The following is an 18,052-nucleotide window of genomic DNA, read 5'->3' as shown; positions in this document are numbered from 1 at the left end:
ACTTTGCCGTCTTTAATTTTACCAAACTTTGCCGTCTTTAATTTTACCAAACTTTGCCGTCTTTAATTTTACCAAACTTTGCCGTCTTTAATTTTACCTTTAATGTTACTCATCTTTAATGTTACCAAACTTTTGCCAAACTTTTGATACTACCAAACTTTGCCAATGTAAAATGAAACAACCAAAATTTAATTTTGACTTTTTTTAATTAAAACTTTTCAACTAAAATAAAATTAACAGCAATACTTAAAAAATAACGTTGCACAATCAAATTAACTTCAAAACTTCAACACACCGCCATTTTAGGTGTGCTTTCGTTGCTTTTGTATTTTTTATTTTTTTTTGTTTTTGGTTTTTTTTTCTGTGCGTCGTCTGAGTATGCCAAACGATTTTGGTGAACTTTTCGCAGAAACGAAACGCGTTTCCTCCAACGAAGCACTTGTTACCTCGTTATTACTTTTTCAGCCCTCGTGTAGCACATTACTCGCTAATTAGTGCAGTTGTTATTTCCACAACTGCCCATTGAAATCGCCTATAAAAACGCGCTTCGCAAACGTAAGTTCAAACGCAAGCAAGTTCAAACGCAAAGCACAAGCGAATTCAAAAAAAACCTTCAAACCGCTTGACAATCATGGCAACCAAGATAGTTTTCATCGCAGCTTGTGTTCTGGCTGTCACAGCAAACGCAGTGCGTGTAGTGCAAGACCAAGACGACGGCTACGAACACCAGAACACCGACTACGGACACGAGAAAACAGACTACGAACCCAAGAAAACCGACTACGAACCCAAGAAAACCGACTAAGAACCCAAGGAAACCGACTACGAACCCAAAAAAACCGACTACGAACCCAAGAATATCGACTACCAACCAAAACGCGTTATTTGTGTCGGTAAGAGATTTATTGAGAATTTGCTTCAGCAAAACTTACCTAAGAATGTCGCGCTTTTGTTTTTTAACCGAGTTGCGTATTTGGCTAGAGCGCGCTAAACTTGCTATTTTGTTTTTGAGCCAAGAAGCTCACCGTTTAATCTTGTCTTTGAACTTTAGGTGTCGACGTTACAAACGACTGCATCTATCGTGCTGACGGCAACTACGCTATTGACAGCGAGCCTCGATCTGGTTACGTAGCATGTGTCAACAAAAGAGCCATATGCATGCCATGTCCATACGGATTAGTCTTTTGCGCCAGAGCTGGTTACCGTGGTCTCGGACAATGCCTCGGAAAGTATGATGAATGCCCACCGCGACCCTACTGATTGTAATTATGTTCGAAATAACAATGATGCTAGAATGTTTTGAGCAGTGTTCGTTTTTTTTATTAGTGTTTTATTAGTGCGCGGCTAGACCGATGTTGCACGGTTTGCGAAGATCCTAAGTGATCTATTCCGGGATCATTCGGGAGATGGGAGAAAAAGTTAAAAAAAAGGATAAAATAAATGAATAAAAAAAAGATAATAAGAAGACCTACGGCGGCAGCAACAGCTCGACAAGCAATGTTACAAACTTAAGAAACCCTAAGTGAAACGGTCTTTCCCACTTTGTTAACCGATAGATGCGTTGCAGGCCAAAAACCTTGAGCCTGGTAGAACCCGCCCGCGTCAGTGCGAAAGCTTTGCTTTCAGCTCAAAATTAGATTTAACTTTCTCTCTCTCTCTCTCTCTCTCTGCGCGATTTTTAAGTCGCAAACGTTTCAAAAAGTCTTTTCGACTTGTAAGCTCAGCAAAGGACTGTTCTTTCGGCAAAATCGGCCAGTCGGAAAACACCTTTGACGTTCGCTCGGCACAAACCTAAAGTTAACACCGCGGTCTTTCGGCTAGCGGTTTCGCGTCGACAGATAGTTGGCGGCGCATTGGTCGCGCTTTCACGGCCGAATATTAATGCTGCTCGTCCACATAGGCGGCCATCCTGTTAAAGAGAGGCCAGTTTGTTGACGATTAACCGATCGTGCAAAGCAAAGGGGAGAAAGATCGGCTTTGTTTTAGCTCAACTCTGTTCAGAAATTGTTTTACCAAATGCTAGCGGCGCAGTTTGCCACTTGGCCATTCACACGAATCGGCTACTTTCAACATCGCTTCTGACCCTTGCAACTTAGTCACAAAACCACGAACAAAGACACTCGCCATAATATTTCTCATAACCATGATGTTCACCGTAATGTTCGACGGTAGTTCTTTAAACCACTGAAGAGGTGCTGAACGAAATTGCAACAGCTTAAAACTTAGGGTTTTTTTTTTTTTTTTAATGTTTACAACGCTTTGTTGTACATGCGCATGAACAAGAATTAAACTCAGCTGCGTGTTTTTGTCATTTTTTGAAATTTACTTTCTTCTAAAGCGATATCGAGTTATCAGGCTCCTTTGCTTCTGAAGATGAGTGCAGTTTTGTTGGTAACTGTAAACTAAACCCTGACACAAGTTTTGATGATTAAGTAAGAGAGTTACGTTACATTATGATAAACTACAAGAATAACAAGTTGTTACGGCTTGTCGTAGTATGTTACAAATCTGCCATCAAGCATCTAACTAAAGAAGCGAATCTGCTATTAAGTAAATGACTAAAGAAATAAAGGAAAGTAGGTAAACTAGAAATACAACGGGCTATAACCGTTTCTAATGCTTTTCATTTTTTAAGCTTACGGGAGAGAATTCACACCTCGCGAATGAAATGCGAAAAACAAAGGAACGCAAAACTTGCAGTGATCAAAAAGCAGTTGCCCTTCTACCGATTGCACCGTACATAAACGTGTTGCTTCCCGATCAAACCTTGGTAACCTTACGCATATCGCGAGGTTAGGATTATTTTGTTCTAGCTCCCGTTTTTAAAGTTGGCAGAAAATGAGTTATTAGCTTTAGTTAGTAATGATTGCTTTTAAAATACGCTTTGTTTTATAAAACTTTTTTCTAAATAATTTGTTTAAACGTTCTTTAAAAATCAAAGCTAAAATTTTAAATAACTTTTACTTTTGGAAAAAAAAGCCAAAACTTTCCCCCGTAGTTTAAACTTGGAGATAGAAGAAAATAACTCTAACCTCGCCATATTGTATTTTTAGCGGCCTGTTAAAGAAAAGAAACAAAGCGCTTCTATCTTTTTTTTGTTGATTCAAATTTCTTCAAAGCTAGATGCCTTAAGTTCTTTAGTTCAAGTTTTTTATAAATAGATCCTAACGAGTTGTTGGTTCTTCTAACTCCATAACATCAAGTAGGGCTTACGCATGACAAAAAGAAACAATCTGGAGAAGAAATGATCAAGGTTCTTATGCATGGCTACCACGGCATAAATCTGGCTTACGGAGAGCTGCAATTGGTAAATATGATAATATAAACACGATATAAATAATATAACAATATAAATAACAATATAATATGATATAAAATATGATAGTATGATAATACGATAATAATATCTTAAGACTTTTTGTTGTTATTGATGTGTTTTGGGAAATACTGCTCAAGCGCACAGTTTAATGCGTTTTACAAAACTTATTACTAAAGTAAAGAACAGCTAAATATTGCTGATTTAATTTTAACTTGCAGCAGTTCTTCGTGTGCTTTTACTTACTGCGGAGTTTGAAAATAGCGATTTCTGGAACAAAAGAATCACAAATGCGAAATCGAGCGCTAGCTAAGTTGAAGTGATCAACAGTTCGAAAAGACGTTATGAAAAATGTTTGAACTTATAACGCTAAGTAGTTTAATATGAGTAAGCTTTGAATAAGACATTTATTCATTTCTAAAATTTTAACGATTTGTATTAGCGTTTTACTGATGCTTTATTCGAAGCATAAAAAAAAAAAAGAAAAAGGTAAATAAGAGAAAGACCGTGTCTTCTTGAGTGCGTGCGTGCGTCAAAGTGCACTCGAAAAAGCAACGCCTTCTCAACTCTGCAGTGAGCATTAAAGAAACCAAGCTGAACTGCTTTCCGATCTGCATGCCGGAATCCAACGCATTTTGTTTTCACTCCTAAGTAGGCTTATGCGCTTGTTCATTTTTCTTTCGGCCAATTTAGGTGTGCTTTCGTTGCTTTTGTATTTTTTATTTTTTTTTTGTTTTTGGTTGTTTTTTTCTGTGCGTCGTCTGAGTATGCGCTTGTGCCAAACAATTATGGTGAACTTTTCGCAGAAACGAAACGCGTTTCCTCCAACGAAGCACTTGTTACCTCGTTATTACTTTTTCAGCCCTCGTGTAGCACATTACTCGCTAATTAGTGCAGTTGTTATTTCCACAACTGCCCATTGAAATCGCCTATAAAAACGCGCTTCGCAAACGTAAGTTCAAACGCAAGCAAGTTCAAACGCAAAGCACAAGCGAATTCAAAAAAAACCTTCAAACCGCTTGACAATCATGGCAACCAAGATAGTTTTCATCGCAGCTTGTGTTCTGGCTGTCACAGCAAACGCAGTGCGTGTAGTGCAAGACCAAGACGACGGCTACGAACACCAGAACACCGACTACGGACACGAGAAAACAGACTACGAACCCAAGAAAACCGACTACGAACCCAAGAAAACAGACTACGAACCCAAGAAAACAGACTACGAACCCAAAAAAACCGACTACGAACCCAAGAAAACCGACTACGAACCCAAGAACATTGACTACGAACCCAGGAAAACCGACTACGAACCCAAGAATATCGACTACCAACCAAAACGCGTTATTTGTGTCGGTAAGAGATTTATTGAGAATTTGCTTCAGCAAAACTTACCTAAGAATGTTGCGCTTTTGTTTTTTAACCGAGTTGCGTATTTGGCTAGAGCGCGCTAAACTTGCTTTTTTGTTTTTGAGCCAAGAAGCTCATCGTTTAATCTTGTCTTTGAACTTTAGGTGTCGACGTTACAAACGACTGCATCTATCGTGCTGACGGCAACTACGCTATTGACAGCGAGCCTCGATCTGGTTACGTAGCATGTGTCAACAAAAGAGCCATATGCATGCCATGTCCATACGGATTAGTCTTTTGCGCCAAAGCTGGTTACCGTGGTCTCGGACAATGCCTCGGAAAGTATGATGAATGCCCGCCGCGACCCTACTGATTGTAGTTATGTTCAAAATAACAATTATGCTAGATTGTTTTGAGCAGTGCACTATGGGACAAAAGTATACAAATTTTGCACAAAAATATTTTTGATAATTATTTTGTTTGTTTATGCCAGCAAATGTCATTACATAAACCCCATATTGGTTTTCATCGGAATATTTGAAAAATTTAAGATTTGAAGATTGGACTTAGTCCTGACAAAGGATTTTCTGGGTTGGTTCCTTACTGCATAACTCCATCCATATTTCAATTTTTTGATATGTTCTCAATAAAAAGTAAATGAAAAATAGTTTGGTTTTTTTATTACAGCATTAACAATTATATTATAAGATATTATAAGTAGGTAGATATTGCAGTTATTTAGTAATTAATAAATATGCAAAATTTACTGCTAAATATCTAAGCCCATGTCTTCAAAATAGTCAATAATAGAACCTTCATTTAAATCTATGAAACTTGATTCCTTAGTTGTAGTGTCCCAATCAGCCTCTTGTTCATAATTTTTAAATAATAGGAAATTTTTGACAGCACCTGATACCTGGTGTTTAATCCTTTTCATTCTCACATCCAGTTTTGCTGAAGACACTGCAGGGTCCGATGAATCTAATGCTCGATTAAATACATCGAGCAAATTACTTTTACGAGAACACTTTCGAGAATGATATCTTCAATTCTGCCTATAGTACTTGTTACAAGATTCAGCTCCCTCTTCACCAAAAAATCCAGGTGATAATGGTAGTGTCATAATAATGTTTTTTGAACGACAAAGAATTTTATGAAGAGAGGCAGGCATGTTGAACCATTTATATTTACTAATAAATAAGGAATATGTATCATGGCAGAAGGACCCAAATTTTTCAAAGATCAAATGTTCGTAACAATTAAGGGCAGCAAGAATTTTTACTTAAAAACGAGTTATACTTAAACAAATATTTTGTGCATGTAAGCTTTCAGAAGTAATCTTTAATGCAAATCATAAAGATGATCACATGTATGTATTAGCAAGGCCGTAGATAACTTTTTTGATGTTTGAGCTAAGCAACTTTGAAACATGAAGAAAACTCCATATTTAAGTAGGTTCATATATATAAGGAATGAGGATGCTACGCAAAAAATTGCGGTGATTGGAGACTGGGAACAACAAAAACCCCAAAACGTTAGCCCCCCAGCCCCAAATATGAGGGCAATGAGTCAAATTTGTTATTTTTTTTTTTAATTTAAAATTTTTTATTTTATTCATCAATAAATTTCAAATTTGATTCAATAATCTCTTTTTGATCGGCTTCAATGACTTTATAAAGTTTACACCCCCCTCAAATTGAGGTTTTTGTGAAGTTCTATCATTCTGTTTGAAGTTCTATAACTTTCAAACGGGGATTTTGAGGGGTATATAACCTTAACCTTTTTGAAACCCGGAGTATTCAAATAAATGTATCAGAAGATTCTCAGTGTAGTCATCCAGAGAAAATGTGCATGAAGTGTTATACTTCTCTTAGAAACATCGAAAATAGAGGCAGTAAAGTTTTCAAAGCTCCAAAAATTTGGGTAAAATGTCCAACAGTTGAATGCAAATGTGTTTTTGGTATTCCTGGTCGAAAACCTCTATCTAATGTTGGGCAACCAAGAAAGGTTAAAAAATGGACAAAATTTCATATAAAATCATTTCTTGATTCATTGCCTATACAAGAAGATAAAGAAATTTTAACAGAACTAAACCATGAACTAAATCCACATATAGTTTTATGCATTTGTAAGATTTGTGGGGAAGTTATGAATCAGCCTGTCATGCTAAAGAACTGTCAACACTCATTCTGTAGCTTGTGCATTTTATCAAATGTTAAAGATAAATTAGAAAATGATTCAAATTGTCCATTATGTAAAACTAACATCACAATTGACAGCCTATCATATTCTGTCCATATATCTGAAATTATAAAACATTTAACTATTATATGCAAGAATTGTGACAAAAAAGTATTTTTGAAAGACAAAAATTTTGAAAATCATGACTGCAGAAAAATATCAAATAGCACCATAAATGAAAACAACCAATTAGTTAGCATAAACAGTTTTTACCAAATCACTGACACAAGTGAAATCCCACAAGAAGCCAATGATGCTGTTTTACATATCATTAAAAAAAAGTTGAATCAGTCCAAAACATCTACAATAGAATTTTCATCCGGTGGGCCTAGGGTAAGAAATATGTTTTAACTTTATAGCAAGTTAAATAGTGTTTACTTTTCTATTATGCTAGATATAATTATAATTATTAGAATTGTAGTAGTATTTAAACTTTATTACATCATTTTAATGCAATCTATATTTTAAGCAAGAGTAAACTAGTTTGATTTAGTTTTTTTAATATTAAATATAACTTATAAAAAAAAATATAAAATATTATTTTATTTTCTATTTTAAGTAATGTTTTGTTTAATTTACAGCCACTTTGTTTTGTTTCTGCTCCCAAAGCTTATAAAGATAGCGCAAACTGTAGTAACAGCACTCTAAGAAAAAGACAAAAATATTTATTGGAACAATTCAACCATACAGCTGGTAGTTCTAAGGACTCTAAAATCTGTCAAACAGCTGTAATGTTAAAGTCATATGATAATGATGAAGCAAATGAAATTTTAACTAAAGCCAATATTGGAAGAGTGGATTTAAATGCAGAAGAAATGGTTGCTTTAAAAGCTGATATGGGTATTCCTTGGAATAAATTGAAAACTATGGCTAGGTAAATATAAATATGGAACTTAAAATACTTTTTGTAATTTCGTTTTTTATTTGAGAACTTGTAGTTCATTTTTACAATTGTTTATAATTGCAAAACTTATTGCTTGTATATTATTATTCTAGGTGGTTAAATTCGAAAAATATTAAAACTGCTTCAAACAACAAACAAAGAGTTGTTGCAAAGGAATGGGCTGGAAATGATTTAGTTGTTTTAGATGGACCATTTACATTTCAAAATGAGAATAATAATGCTGTTGTTGAAATTAAACTAGCTCCTTGGGCATATATCAACGACCTACCTCAAAATATAGAAAACCTACTAAATCTTATGGAAAAGTAATAACTCATTAATTTGAGATATTTTTAATAAACACTTAAATTTATAAATTACTAGAAAAATAAAAGTTAATCTTTATACTAATTTGTATAAGATAAGTATATATATATATATATATATATATATATATATATATATATATATATATATATATATATATATATATATATATATATATATATATATATATATGTATACAAACTTACAAATTTAAATGTTAATTCTTTAAGGTTTGACTTACTTAAACATGATGGGATTATAAAGGATGAAATACATATAAAAAATGGTGGTGATCATGGAGGTGGTTCTTTTAAAATGAGTTACCAAGTTGTTAATCAAAATCAGCCTAACTCAAAATCAAATAGTCTTGTGTTTAGTACTTTTGAAGCAAAAGACTATCGTGTCAATCTGAATGTTGGAGTGTCTAGATATACACAGCAAGTTGATGAGTTGCAAAAAATGGTTTGGAAGTAAGTTAATATGTCACAGCAGTCACGGTTAATATTTGTTCTGAACAATAAAATATAATTTTTCAGAACAATTCATATTACTTTTTTTTTCTTGAGTTTCCACACATGTTTGGGTGGGTACTTTGTAATTAGTTTTAGGATGTTATTACTGTATCAAAGCTGTAAAATATTTATTCTCCATAAAGTCTTAGATAAAAAAACTTTTTTGTTTAGAAATCACCATTGTCGTGTTTTTATGTTTGGAGATTACGATTTTCTGTGCAGTGTATATGGAATCACAGGAGCTAGTGGTAAGTTTTTTTTCTACTATGAAATAAATAAATCATTATCCTAACAAATCTATTTCTGCAATTGAATAATTATTTTTTTAATCAGTCGTACAACACATTATTTATTACTTTTTTTCTTCATTTCACAGGTCGGCACTGCTGCCTCTTTTGTGACATAACAAAGGAAGAGATCAAAATAACTCCTGAAAATCGAAAACATAATGTTTCACATAGAACACTTTGTTCGTTAAGAGATAACTTTGAGTCTTTTCAGAGTTTTGGAGGAATTTTAAAGAATGCGAAGCTTTTCAACAATGTTATTGATCAATCTTTGTTTAATATTCCTCTGGATCAAGTAAATTAGTTCTTTTTATTTAAATAATGCTGTTATACTACAAAATAGTTACAGTTGTTTTTATTAATTTTAACAGGTTGCAGTGCCTGCATTACATATATCTCTGGGTATCTACTTGAAGTTTTTTATTATGTTAGAAGATGAGTGTCATTTAATTGATATAAAACTTGCTGGAGAACTTGCATTAAGAAATAAAACTATTGGTAAAGCAGAATTTGACAAGTTTATTTCCATGCATGTCCAATCAAGTCTTTTGAATAGCATTATTACAGATTGTCTAGAAAAAATTACTCTTCTGCAAGACACAGTTGGAATACAAGTTTTGCGTGATCCAGAAAGAGCAGAAGATATTTTGAAAATATATAAACCAAGAATTCTTTATTATGAATTGAGAAAAAACGAAAAGGTATTGTTTTTCAGTAAAAAATATGAATCATTAAATTTACTATTAATCAAAATTTATAGATAAAACTTGCTTTAAAACTTTGTTCAAACTAGGATAATACAATTTAATAAAGAGGATGAAGTTTTTCTTACTTTAAGTTATCAATAATTTTTTTAATTTGTACAAATATAATTAAAAGATTAAATATCTGTAAATTTTGTCTACCTAATTTAATTAAAAAACATATTATTAGTCAATAGAGCTACAAAGTTTACACGAATGTAACGAACTAGACAAAGTGTCAGGACCATGCATTCAAAAACTAGATGAAATATTGAAAGAAAATAAAGTTGAAAGGCAAGCCTATCATGGGAAATGTTTTGTAGGAAACCATGTTCACAAAATGCTTAAGGTTGTTGTTTTAATACTGTAAATACATATATATATATATATATATATATATATATATATATATATATATATATATATATATATATATATAATGCATATATGTGTATATACAACAAACTGTTTTATTATATATAATAAAAAAGTGTATTGCATAAAATAATATATTTAATGCTCAATGCTAATAATGCCTTGATTTATGAATTGATTTGACTTTTTTTGATATTTTTTTATTTATAGCATCAACCATTGCTTGACTTATGCAATTCGATTCCAAAGCTAGTTGTAGACCTTGGATTTATAGATACTGGTGTTCACTTACAATCTATTGATGTGAGCCAGAAATTTAAAAAGTTATTTTCATATTATTCTAAGTGTCATAATATTATGAATAGTTCACACTATTTCAAAGATAATGATATTCAGGAGCTTGGTAAATATTTAACTGACTTTTTCGATTTTACTCTTGTAAATTTTTATCTTGATTGTAAATTATAATACCTAAACTACCTCTTGTTATTTTTACAGTATGATATTATTGAGTATTATTTTTCTTTATGTATTGTATAATGGAAAATTTCGTCAATTTTTAGATTTAGCAATCAAAAAACTCATGGAATTTTATAGATTTACATGGCCAGATGCTTCTGTAACACCTAAAATGCATTTACTTGAAAACCATGTATATCAGTTTATTGAAAAATGGAGATTAGGAATCGGTGTGTATGGTGAACAAGGTGGTGAAAGTTTACACGCCGAATTCAACAATCTTAATAGATTATTCTGGCATATGAAGGGTTGTAGTCGGCTAGAAAGCACTGTTAAAGAACATTTTTTAAGAAATCATCCTAAAGCAAAAGATATAAAGCCAATTGTAAAAAAAAGAAAAATGAGTTAATAAAATTTTACAAATATTTTTGTAAAAGAATTTTAAAATTAGTTGAAAATTTGTTATAAATTTTAAAAGTTTAAAAGAAAAACAAATTCCTAATTTAAATTTCATTTTCAAATTGACCTTATTGATTTTAACCCTTAAGCATAAATAAGCTAACCTTACATTTTTTTCAGTCAAAAAAATAAAATAATTTTTGCCTAACGTTATATAAATTATCTCGATTTAAAAAAATGACTGGTGAAAATGATTAATATAAAATTTTTCCTTAGAGTATCGAGAATAAGAATATGTTTTAATTTTTATCCAAAAAATTTTCAGTCGCAAGATATTCTTTAAATAAGTGAGGGGATGCTGTTTTTTTTTCACCTAAAAACTTAATTATTTTAAACAAAAAAATCTCTTACTTTACGACTTATTATTATTATTTTTTTTAATTTAATAAAGAGCTTATCAATTATATAACTTAAAAACTTTTTATTTTTTTGATTGCGAAGACTAAATAGACATTTAGAAAGGAAATCAATCACTAAAGTTTTTAGTTTTTACGGAAAAACTGCTCCGCCATTTTTTTTTATTTTTTATATAGTGTAATTTAATGCGCATGCTCACAATAACATCCTACGCTTAAATCACCGTGCAAGGCATCCTTTAAAAGATACACTCTCTAGTTCAGTTTTACCAATATGTCAAGGCTGGTGTCATGTTGGCTGTGCAGGTGTTAATCAAAAACAGACACAATATATCTGAAACTTTTGCCAAAAATAATGCTTTTATGTATTTTATTTTACAATATTTAGTGCGGTTGTTCTTAAAACAGATATGGTATATATTATTTTACATTATTTAGTATAACTATCTTTAATACCTACCTTCCTCCTATATTCTAATCTTAAACATACAATTTAAATAAAAATTGTACCATATGTGGTGATACCTGTTTTCGGCATTTTCCAGAAGAAAAAAAAGTTCAAGTTGCATAGAGTTTATTAAATGAAAAACTTCATTTCATTGTATTATGGGCAGTTAGGTGTTAAGGTGAGTTTCCACTTTCCGTTTTAGGCACGGGAAAGGGAAAGGGACAGGAAAATTAATCACGTGAGCATGCGCAATTTGTAACTTAGTTTTGAAAATAAATCACGCGCATGCTCACATGATTAATTTTCCCATCCCTTTCCCTTTCCCGTAGCTAAAACGGATGAGTGGAAACTCACCTTCAGGTTATGTTATATCAGAATATTTCCAATTGCTGGTTTTATAAAAACCATTCCTTTTAATCAGTTCTTTAAATCCCTTAAATCTAAAATCATAAAATATTTGTAAAGCTGTAAAGTAAGTGAAATCAAGAAAGTGGTACAATATCGGATTACAATGGTAAAATTAAAGATCTAGTTTCCTTAATTGTACTCTTAGCGCTATTTTTTTAATTTGATTCTTCGAGACTTAACGCTTTTTAAATTTTGAGTTTTTTTAACATCTTTACAACAAACAATCCCTAAATTATGAAATCCGATTGAAAACCCATGTTTTCACTCAGTAGATTACCTACATTTTTTAGTTTTGTCTTAGGGGGTACAATATTGGCAACCTTACTCTACAGTGCCTTGAAAATGGAATGAATCAATCATGTTCAAGATTGCTATTTTTGTATATTATGTTAGTTTATGTTAATTCCAGTAAATGTCGGCTAGGCAAAAATGACCAAAAACTTTTTACTCAAATTTTCCTTCAACCTCGGCTCCAGTGCATCATAGTGAACATTTTCCTTACTTTCTTGTCTTAAATTGAATGATTCTAAAGTGTCCGCTCCAGTTCATCATTTTCCTTACCTTCTCGTCTTGAACTGAATGATTCTAAAAAAATCTATATTAGAAACTTTTAGTGCTGGCAGTGACAGCGAAGACCACGTTATCAAATCAATATGTAATAAACCATAGCTCATTAAGTTAAAAGACGTAATTAATTAGAAGCTGAATTTATCCAGAAACCAAACAGAAATTGTAGCTTCCCAGTTGAAAAAGTGATGACTGGAGAGAAATACTTTAGTAAATGTTCAAAATAGCATTTAGAAAGTGTCATGAAGTATTTTATTGTTTTATCGCTAAAGAAGACCGCCTCTGTTCTTGATAGAATTCTTTAAAGAAGTTCGAATCATGTACATTCTGACCAGCGTTTTTTCATACACGTAGTTCTACAAAATTAAGAAAACGTGAAAATGGTGTTTGAGAGTTTGACGTAATGAGTGGCAAATAAAATTTATCTGTAAATTAAAAAGATACATAAAAAAGCCATTTTTATTCAGAAATTTATAATTTAAAATTTAGAAGAAAGGAAAACATTAATATTGTCAAGTTACAAAAAAAAAAAAATTTCTTCGGCACCATGACGACGAATGTGGGTCCTCTCTTCTTTTTGAAAAATTTCCAGGATTTATATTTTTTGGCACAAAATTGTTGTTCCGTCTCTTGAAGTACTGGTGGACATGCTCTAAAAACTTTTTTATGCAACATTCTAAGAAGCTTCCTACACTTTGGTCGGGCTACTCTTTTCTGTAGTTCGGATAACAGAGGTCTCTTAGATTTTTTATAACATCTAATGTTGGAATATTTTTTAAAAATAGCGCTGCTGTATTGATGGATGCAAACAAATGATCTGGCGACGCGTCTTTGGGAACAACCGGAACAATGACTGAATTTTTTTTTAAAATCTGCGATAGATATATGTCAACTTTGGTCACTATTTTAATCGGTCTACGAATTCCAGGTGTCCTCTTGAGATCTCAAATAAAACAGACATTTAATTGCATTTAATTGTTTTTAATTGTATCCCATTGTTAAAACATGGTTATAAATTTGCTTATTAAATAAATGAGTTATCTCAATAAAACTAGTATAACTCATCTTTAATGATATCAAGTTTTTCCATCTTTAATTTTAATAAAGTTTTCCATCTTTAATTTTACCAAATTTTGCCTTCTTTAATTTTACCAAACTTTGCCGTCTTTAATTTTACCAAACTTTGCCGTCTTTAATTTTACCAAACTTTGCCGTCTTTAATTTTACCAAACTTTGCCGTCTTTAATTTTACCAAACTTTGCCGTCTTTAATTTTACCAAACTTTGCCGTCTTTAATTTTACCAAACTTTGCCGTCTTTAATTTTACCAAACTTTGCCGTCTTTAATTTTACCTTTAATGTTACTCATCTTTAATGTTACCAAACTTTTGCCAAACTTTTGATACTACCAAACTTTGCCAATGTAAAATGAAACAACCAAAATTTAATTTTGACTTTTTTTAATTAAAACTTTTCAACTAAAATAAAATTAACAGCAATACTTAAAAAATAACGTTGCACAATCAAATTAACTTCAAAACTTCAACACACCGCCATTTTAGGTGTGCTTTCGTTGCTTTTGTATTTTTTATTTTTTTTTGTTTTTGGTTTTTTTTTCTGTGCGTCGTCTGAGTATGCCAAACGATTTTGGTGAACTTTTCGCAGAAACGAAACGCGTTTCCTCCAACGAAGCACTTGTTACCTCGTTATTACTTTTTCAGCCCTCGTGTAGCACATTACTCGCTAATTAGTGCAGTTGTTATTTCCACAACTGCCCATTGAAATCGCCTATAAAAACGCGCTTCGCAAACGTAAGTTCAAACGCAAGCAAGTTCAAACGCAAAGCACAAGCGAATTCAAAAAAAACCTTCAAACCGCTTGACAATCATGGCAACCAAGATAGTTTTCATCGCAGCTTGTGTTCTGGCTGTCACAGCAAACGCAGTGCGTGTAGTGCAAGACCAAGACGACGGCTACGAACACCAGAACACCGACTACGGACACGAGAAAACAGACTACGAACCCAAGAAAACCGACTACGAACCCAAGAAAACCGACTAAGAACCCAAGGAAACCGACTACGAACCCAAAAAAACCGACTACGAACCCAAGAATATCGACTACCAACCAAAACGCGTTATTTGTGTCGGTAAGAGATTTATTGAGAATTTGCTTCAGCAAAACTTACCTAAGAATGTCGCGCTTTTGTTTTTTAACCGAGTTGCGTATTTGGCTAGAGCGCGCTAAACTTGCTATTTTGTTTTTGAGCCAAGAAGCTCACCGTTTAATCTTGTCTTTGAACTTTAGGTGTCGACGTTACAAACGACTGCATCTATCGTGCTGACGGCAACTACGCTATTGACAGCGAGCCTCGATCTGGTTACGTAGCATGTGTCAACAAAAGAGCCATATGCATGCCATGTCCATACGGATTAGTCTTTTGCGCCAGAGCTGGTTACCGTGGTCTCGGACAATGCCTCGGAAAGTATGATGAATGCCCACCGCGACCCTACTGATTGTAATTATGTTCGAAATAACAATGATGCTAGAATGTTTTGAGCAGTGTTCGTTTTTTTTATTAGTGTTTTATGAGTGCGCGGCTAGACCGATGTTGCACGGTTTGCGAAGATCCTAAGTGATCTATTCCGGGATCATTCGGGAGATGGGAGAAAAAGTTAAAAAAAAGGATAAAATAAATGAATAAAAAAAAGATAATAAGAAGACCTACGGCGGCAGCAACAGCTCGACAAGCAATGTTACAAACTTAAGAAACCCTAAGTGAAACGGTCTTTCCCACTTTGTTAACCGATAGATGCGTTGCAGGCCAAAAACCTTGAGCCTGGTAGAACCCGCCCGCGTCAGTGCGAAAGCTTTGCTTTCAGCTCAAAATTAGATTTAACTTTCTCTCTCTCTCTCTCTCTCTCTGCGCGATTTTTAAGTCGCAAACGTTTCAAAAAGTCTTTTCGACTTGTAAGCTCAGCAAAGGACTGTTCTTTCGGCAAAATCGGCCAGTCGGAAAACACCTTTGACGTTCGCTCGGCACAAACCTAAAGTTAACACCGCGGTCTTTCGGCTAGCGGTTTCGCGTCGACAGATAGTTGGCGGCGCATTGGTCGCGCTTTCACGGCCGAATATTAATGCTGCTCGTCCACATAGGCGGCCATCCTGTTAAAGAGAGGCCAGTTTGTTGACGATTAACCGATCGTGCAAAGCAAAGGGGAGAAAGATCGGCTTTGTTTTAGCTCAACTCTGTTCAGAAATTGTTTTACCAAATGCTAGCGGCGCAGTTTGCCACTTGGCCATTCACACGAATCGGCTACTTTCAACATCGCTTCTGACCCTTGCAACTTAGTCACAAAACCACGAACAAAGACACTCGCCATAATATTTCTCATAACCATGATGTTCACCGTAATGTTCGACGGTAGTTCTTTAAACCACTGAAGAGGTGCTGAACGAAATTGCAACAGCTTAAAACTTAGGGTTTTTTTTTTTTTTTTAATGTTTACAACGCTTTGTTGTACATGCGCATGAACAAGAATTAAACTCAGCTGCGTGTTTTTGTCATTTTTTGAAATTTACTTTCTTCTAAAGCGATATCGAGTTATCAGGCTCCTTTGCTTCTGAAGATGAGTGCAGTTTTGTTGGTAACTGTAAACTAAACCCTGACACAAGTTTTGATGATTAAGTAAGAGAGTTACGTTACATTATGATAAACTACAAGAATAACAAGTTGTTACGGCTTGTCGTAGTATGTTACAAATCTGCCATCAAGCATCTAACTAAAGAAGCGAATCTGCTATTAAGTAAATGACTAAAGAAATAAAGGAAAGTAGGTAAACTAGAAATACAACGGGCTATAACCGTTTCTAATGCTTTTCATTTTTTAAGCTTACGGGAGAGAATTCACACCTCGCGAATGAAATGCGAAAAACAAAGGAACGCAAAACTTGCAGTGATCAAAAAGCAGTTGCCCTTCTACCGATTGCACCGTACATAAACGTGTTGCTTCCCGATCAAACCTTGGTAACCTTACGCATATCGCGAGGTTAGGATTATTTTGTTCTAGCTCCCGTTTTTAAAGTTGGCAGAAAATGAGTTATTAGCTTTAGTTAGTAATGATTGCTTTTAAAATACGCTTTGTTTTATAAAACTTTTTTCTAAATAATTTGTTTAAACGTTCTTTAAAAATCAAAGCTAAAATTTTAAATAACTTTTACTTTTGGAAAAAAAAGCCAAAACTTTCCCCCGTAGTTTAAACTTGGAGATAGAAGAAAATAACTCTAACCTCGCCATATTGTATTTTTAGCGGCCTGTTAAAGAAAAGAAACAAAGCGCTTCTATCTTTTTTTTGTTGATTCAAATTTCTTCAAAGCTAGATGCCTTAAGTTCTTTAGTTCAAGTTTTTTATAAATAGATCCTAACGAGTTGTTGGTTCTTCTAACTCCATAACATCAAGTAGGGCTTACGCATGACAAAAAGAAACAATCTGGAGAAGAAATGATCAAGGTTCTTATGCATGGCTACCACGGCATAAATCTGGCTTACGGAGAGCTGCAATTGGTAAATATGATAATATAAACACGATATAAATAATATAACAATATAAATAACAATATAATATGATATAAAATATGATAGTATGATAATACGATAATAATATCTTAAGACTTTTTGTTGTTATTGATGTGTTTTGGGAAATACTGCTCAAGCGCACAGTTTAATGCGTTTTACAAAACTTATTACTAAAGTAAAGAACAGCTAAATATTGCTGATTTAATTTTAACTTGCAGCAGTTCTTCGTGTGCTTTTACTTACTGCGGAGTTTGAAAATAGCGATTTCTGGAACAAAAGAATCACAAATGCGAAATCGAGCGCTAGCTAAGTTGAAGTGATCAACAGTTCGAAAAGACGTTATGAAAAATGTTTGAACTTATAACGCTAAGTAGTTTAATATGAGTAAGCTTTGAATAAGACATTTATTCATTTCTAAAATTTTAACGATTTGTATTAGCGTTTTACTGATGCTTTATTCGAAGCATAAAAAAAAAAAAGAAAAAGGTAAATAAGAGAAAGACCGTGTCTTCTTGAGTGCGTGCGTGCGTCAAAGTGCACTCGAAAAAGCAACGCCTTCTCAACTCTGCAGTGAGCATTAAAGAAACCAAGCTGAACTGCTTTCCGATCTGCATGCCGGAATCCAACGCATTTTGTTTTCACTCCTAAGTAGGCTTATGCGCTTGTTCATTTTTCTTTCGGCCAATTTAGGTGTGCTTTCGTTGCTTTTGTATTTTTTATTTTTTTTTGTTTTTGGTTGTTTTTTTCTGT

The 18,052-nt window shown here is 33.3% G+C and overlaps 1 protein-coding gene and 2 pseudogenes across 2 annotated transcripts; all 3 read left to right on the top strand.

The window, feature by feature from the left end:
• Window positions 1–631: 631 nt before the first annotated feature.
• On the top strand, window positions 632–1,260 carry LOC149882415 (uncharacterized; annotated as a pseudogene).
• Window positions 1,261–6,282: 5,022 nt separating this feature from the next.
• On the top strand, window positions 6,283–11,011 carry LOC149882414 (uncharacterized). Of its 2 annotated transcripts, none has more exons than XM_090067489.1 (10): window positions 6,283–7,237; window positions 7,486–7,778; window positions 7,901–8,113; window positions 8,345–8,584; window positions 8,798–8,874; window positions 9,003–9,208; window positions 9,285–9,614; window positions 9,847–10,005; window positions 10,242–10,434; window positions 10,595–11,011. In XM_090067489.1, exons 1-10 carry the CDS (start codon window positions 6,509–6,511, stop codon window positions 10,897–10,899), a joined length of 2,745 nt encoding a protein of 914 aa, XP_089923615.1. In that variant the 5' UTR covers window positions 6,283–6,508; the 3' UTR covers window positions 10,900–11,011. The 2 variants fall into 2 exon arrangements, with proteins under 2 accessions (XP_089923615.1, XP_089923617.1); XM_090067491.1 differs by having other exon boundaries at window positions 10,242–10,334; window positions 10,595–10,891.
• A 3,603-nt stretch (window positions 11,012–14,614) lies between these two features.
• On the top strand, window positions 14,615–15,243 carry LOC149882413 (uncharacterized; annotated as a pseudogene).
• The last annotated feature ends 2,809 nt before the right edge of the window (window positions 15,244–18,052 follow it).

Source organism: Hydra viridissima, unplaced genomic scaffold (genome assembly GCF_058129835.1).
Source record: "Hydra viridissima isolate aposymbiotic clone 2 unplaced genomic scaffold, HvirCarnegie_v1 scaffold_11, whole genome shotgun sequence".
Taxonomy (NCBI): Eukaryota; Metazoa; Cnidaria; class Hydrozoa; order Anthoathecata; family Hydridae; genus Hydra; species Hydra viridissima.
This window is presented reverse-complemented; position numbering and strand designations above follow the sequence as displayed.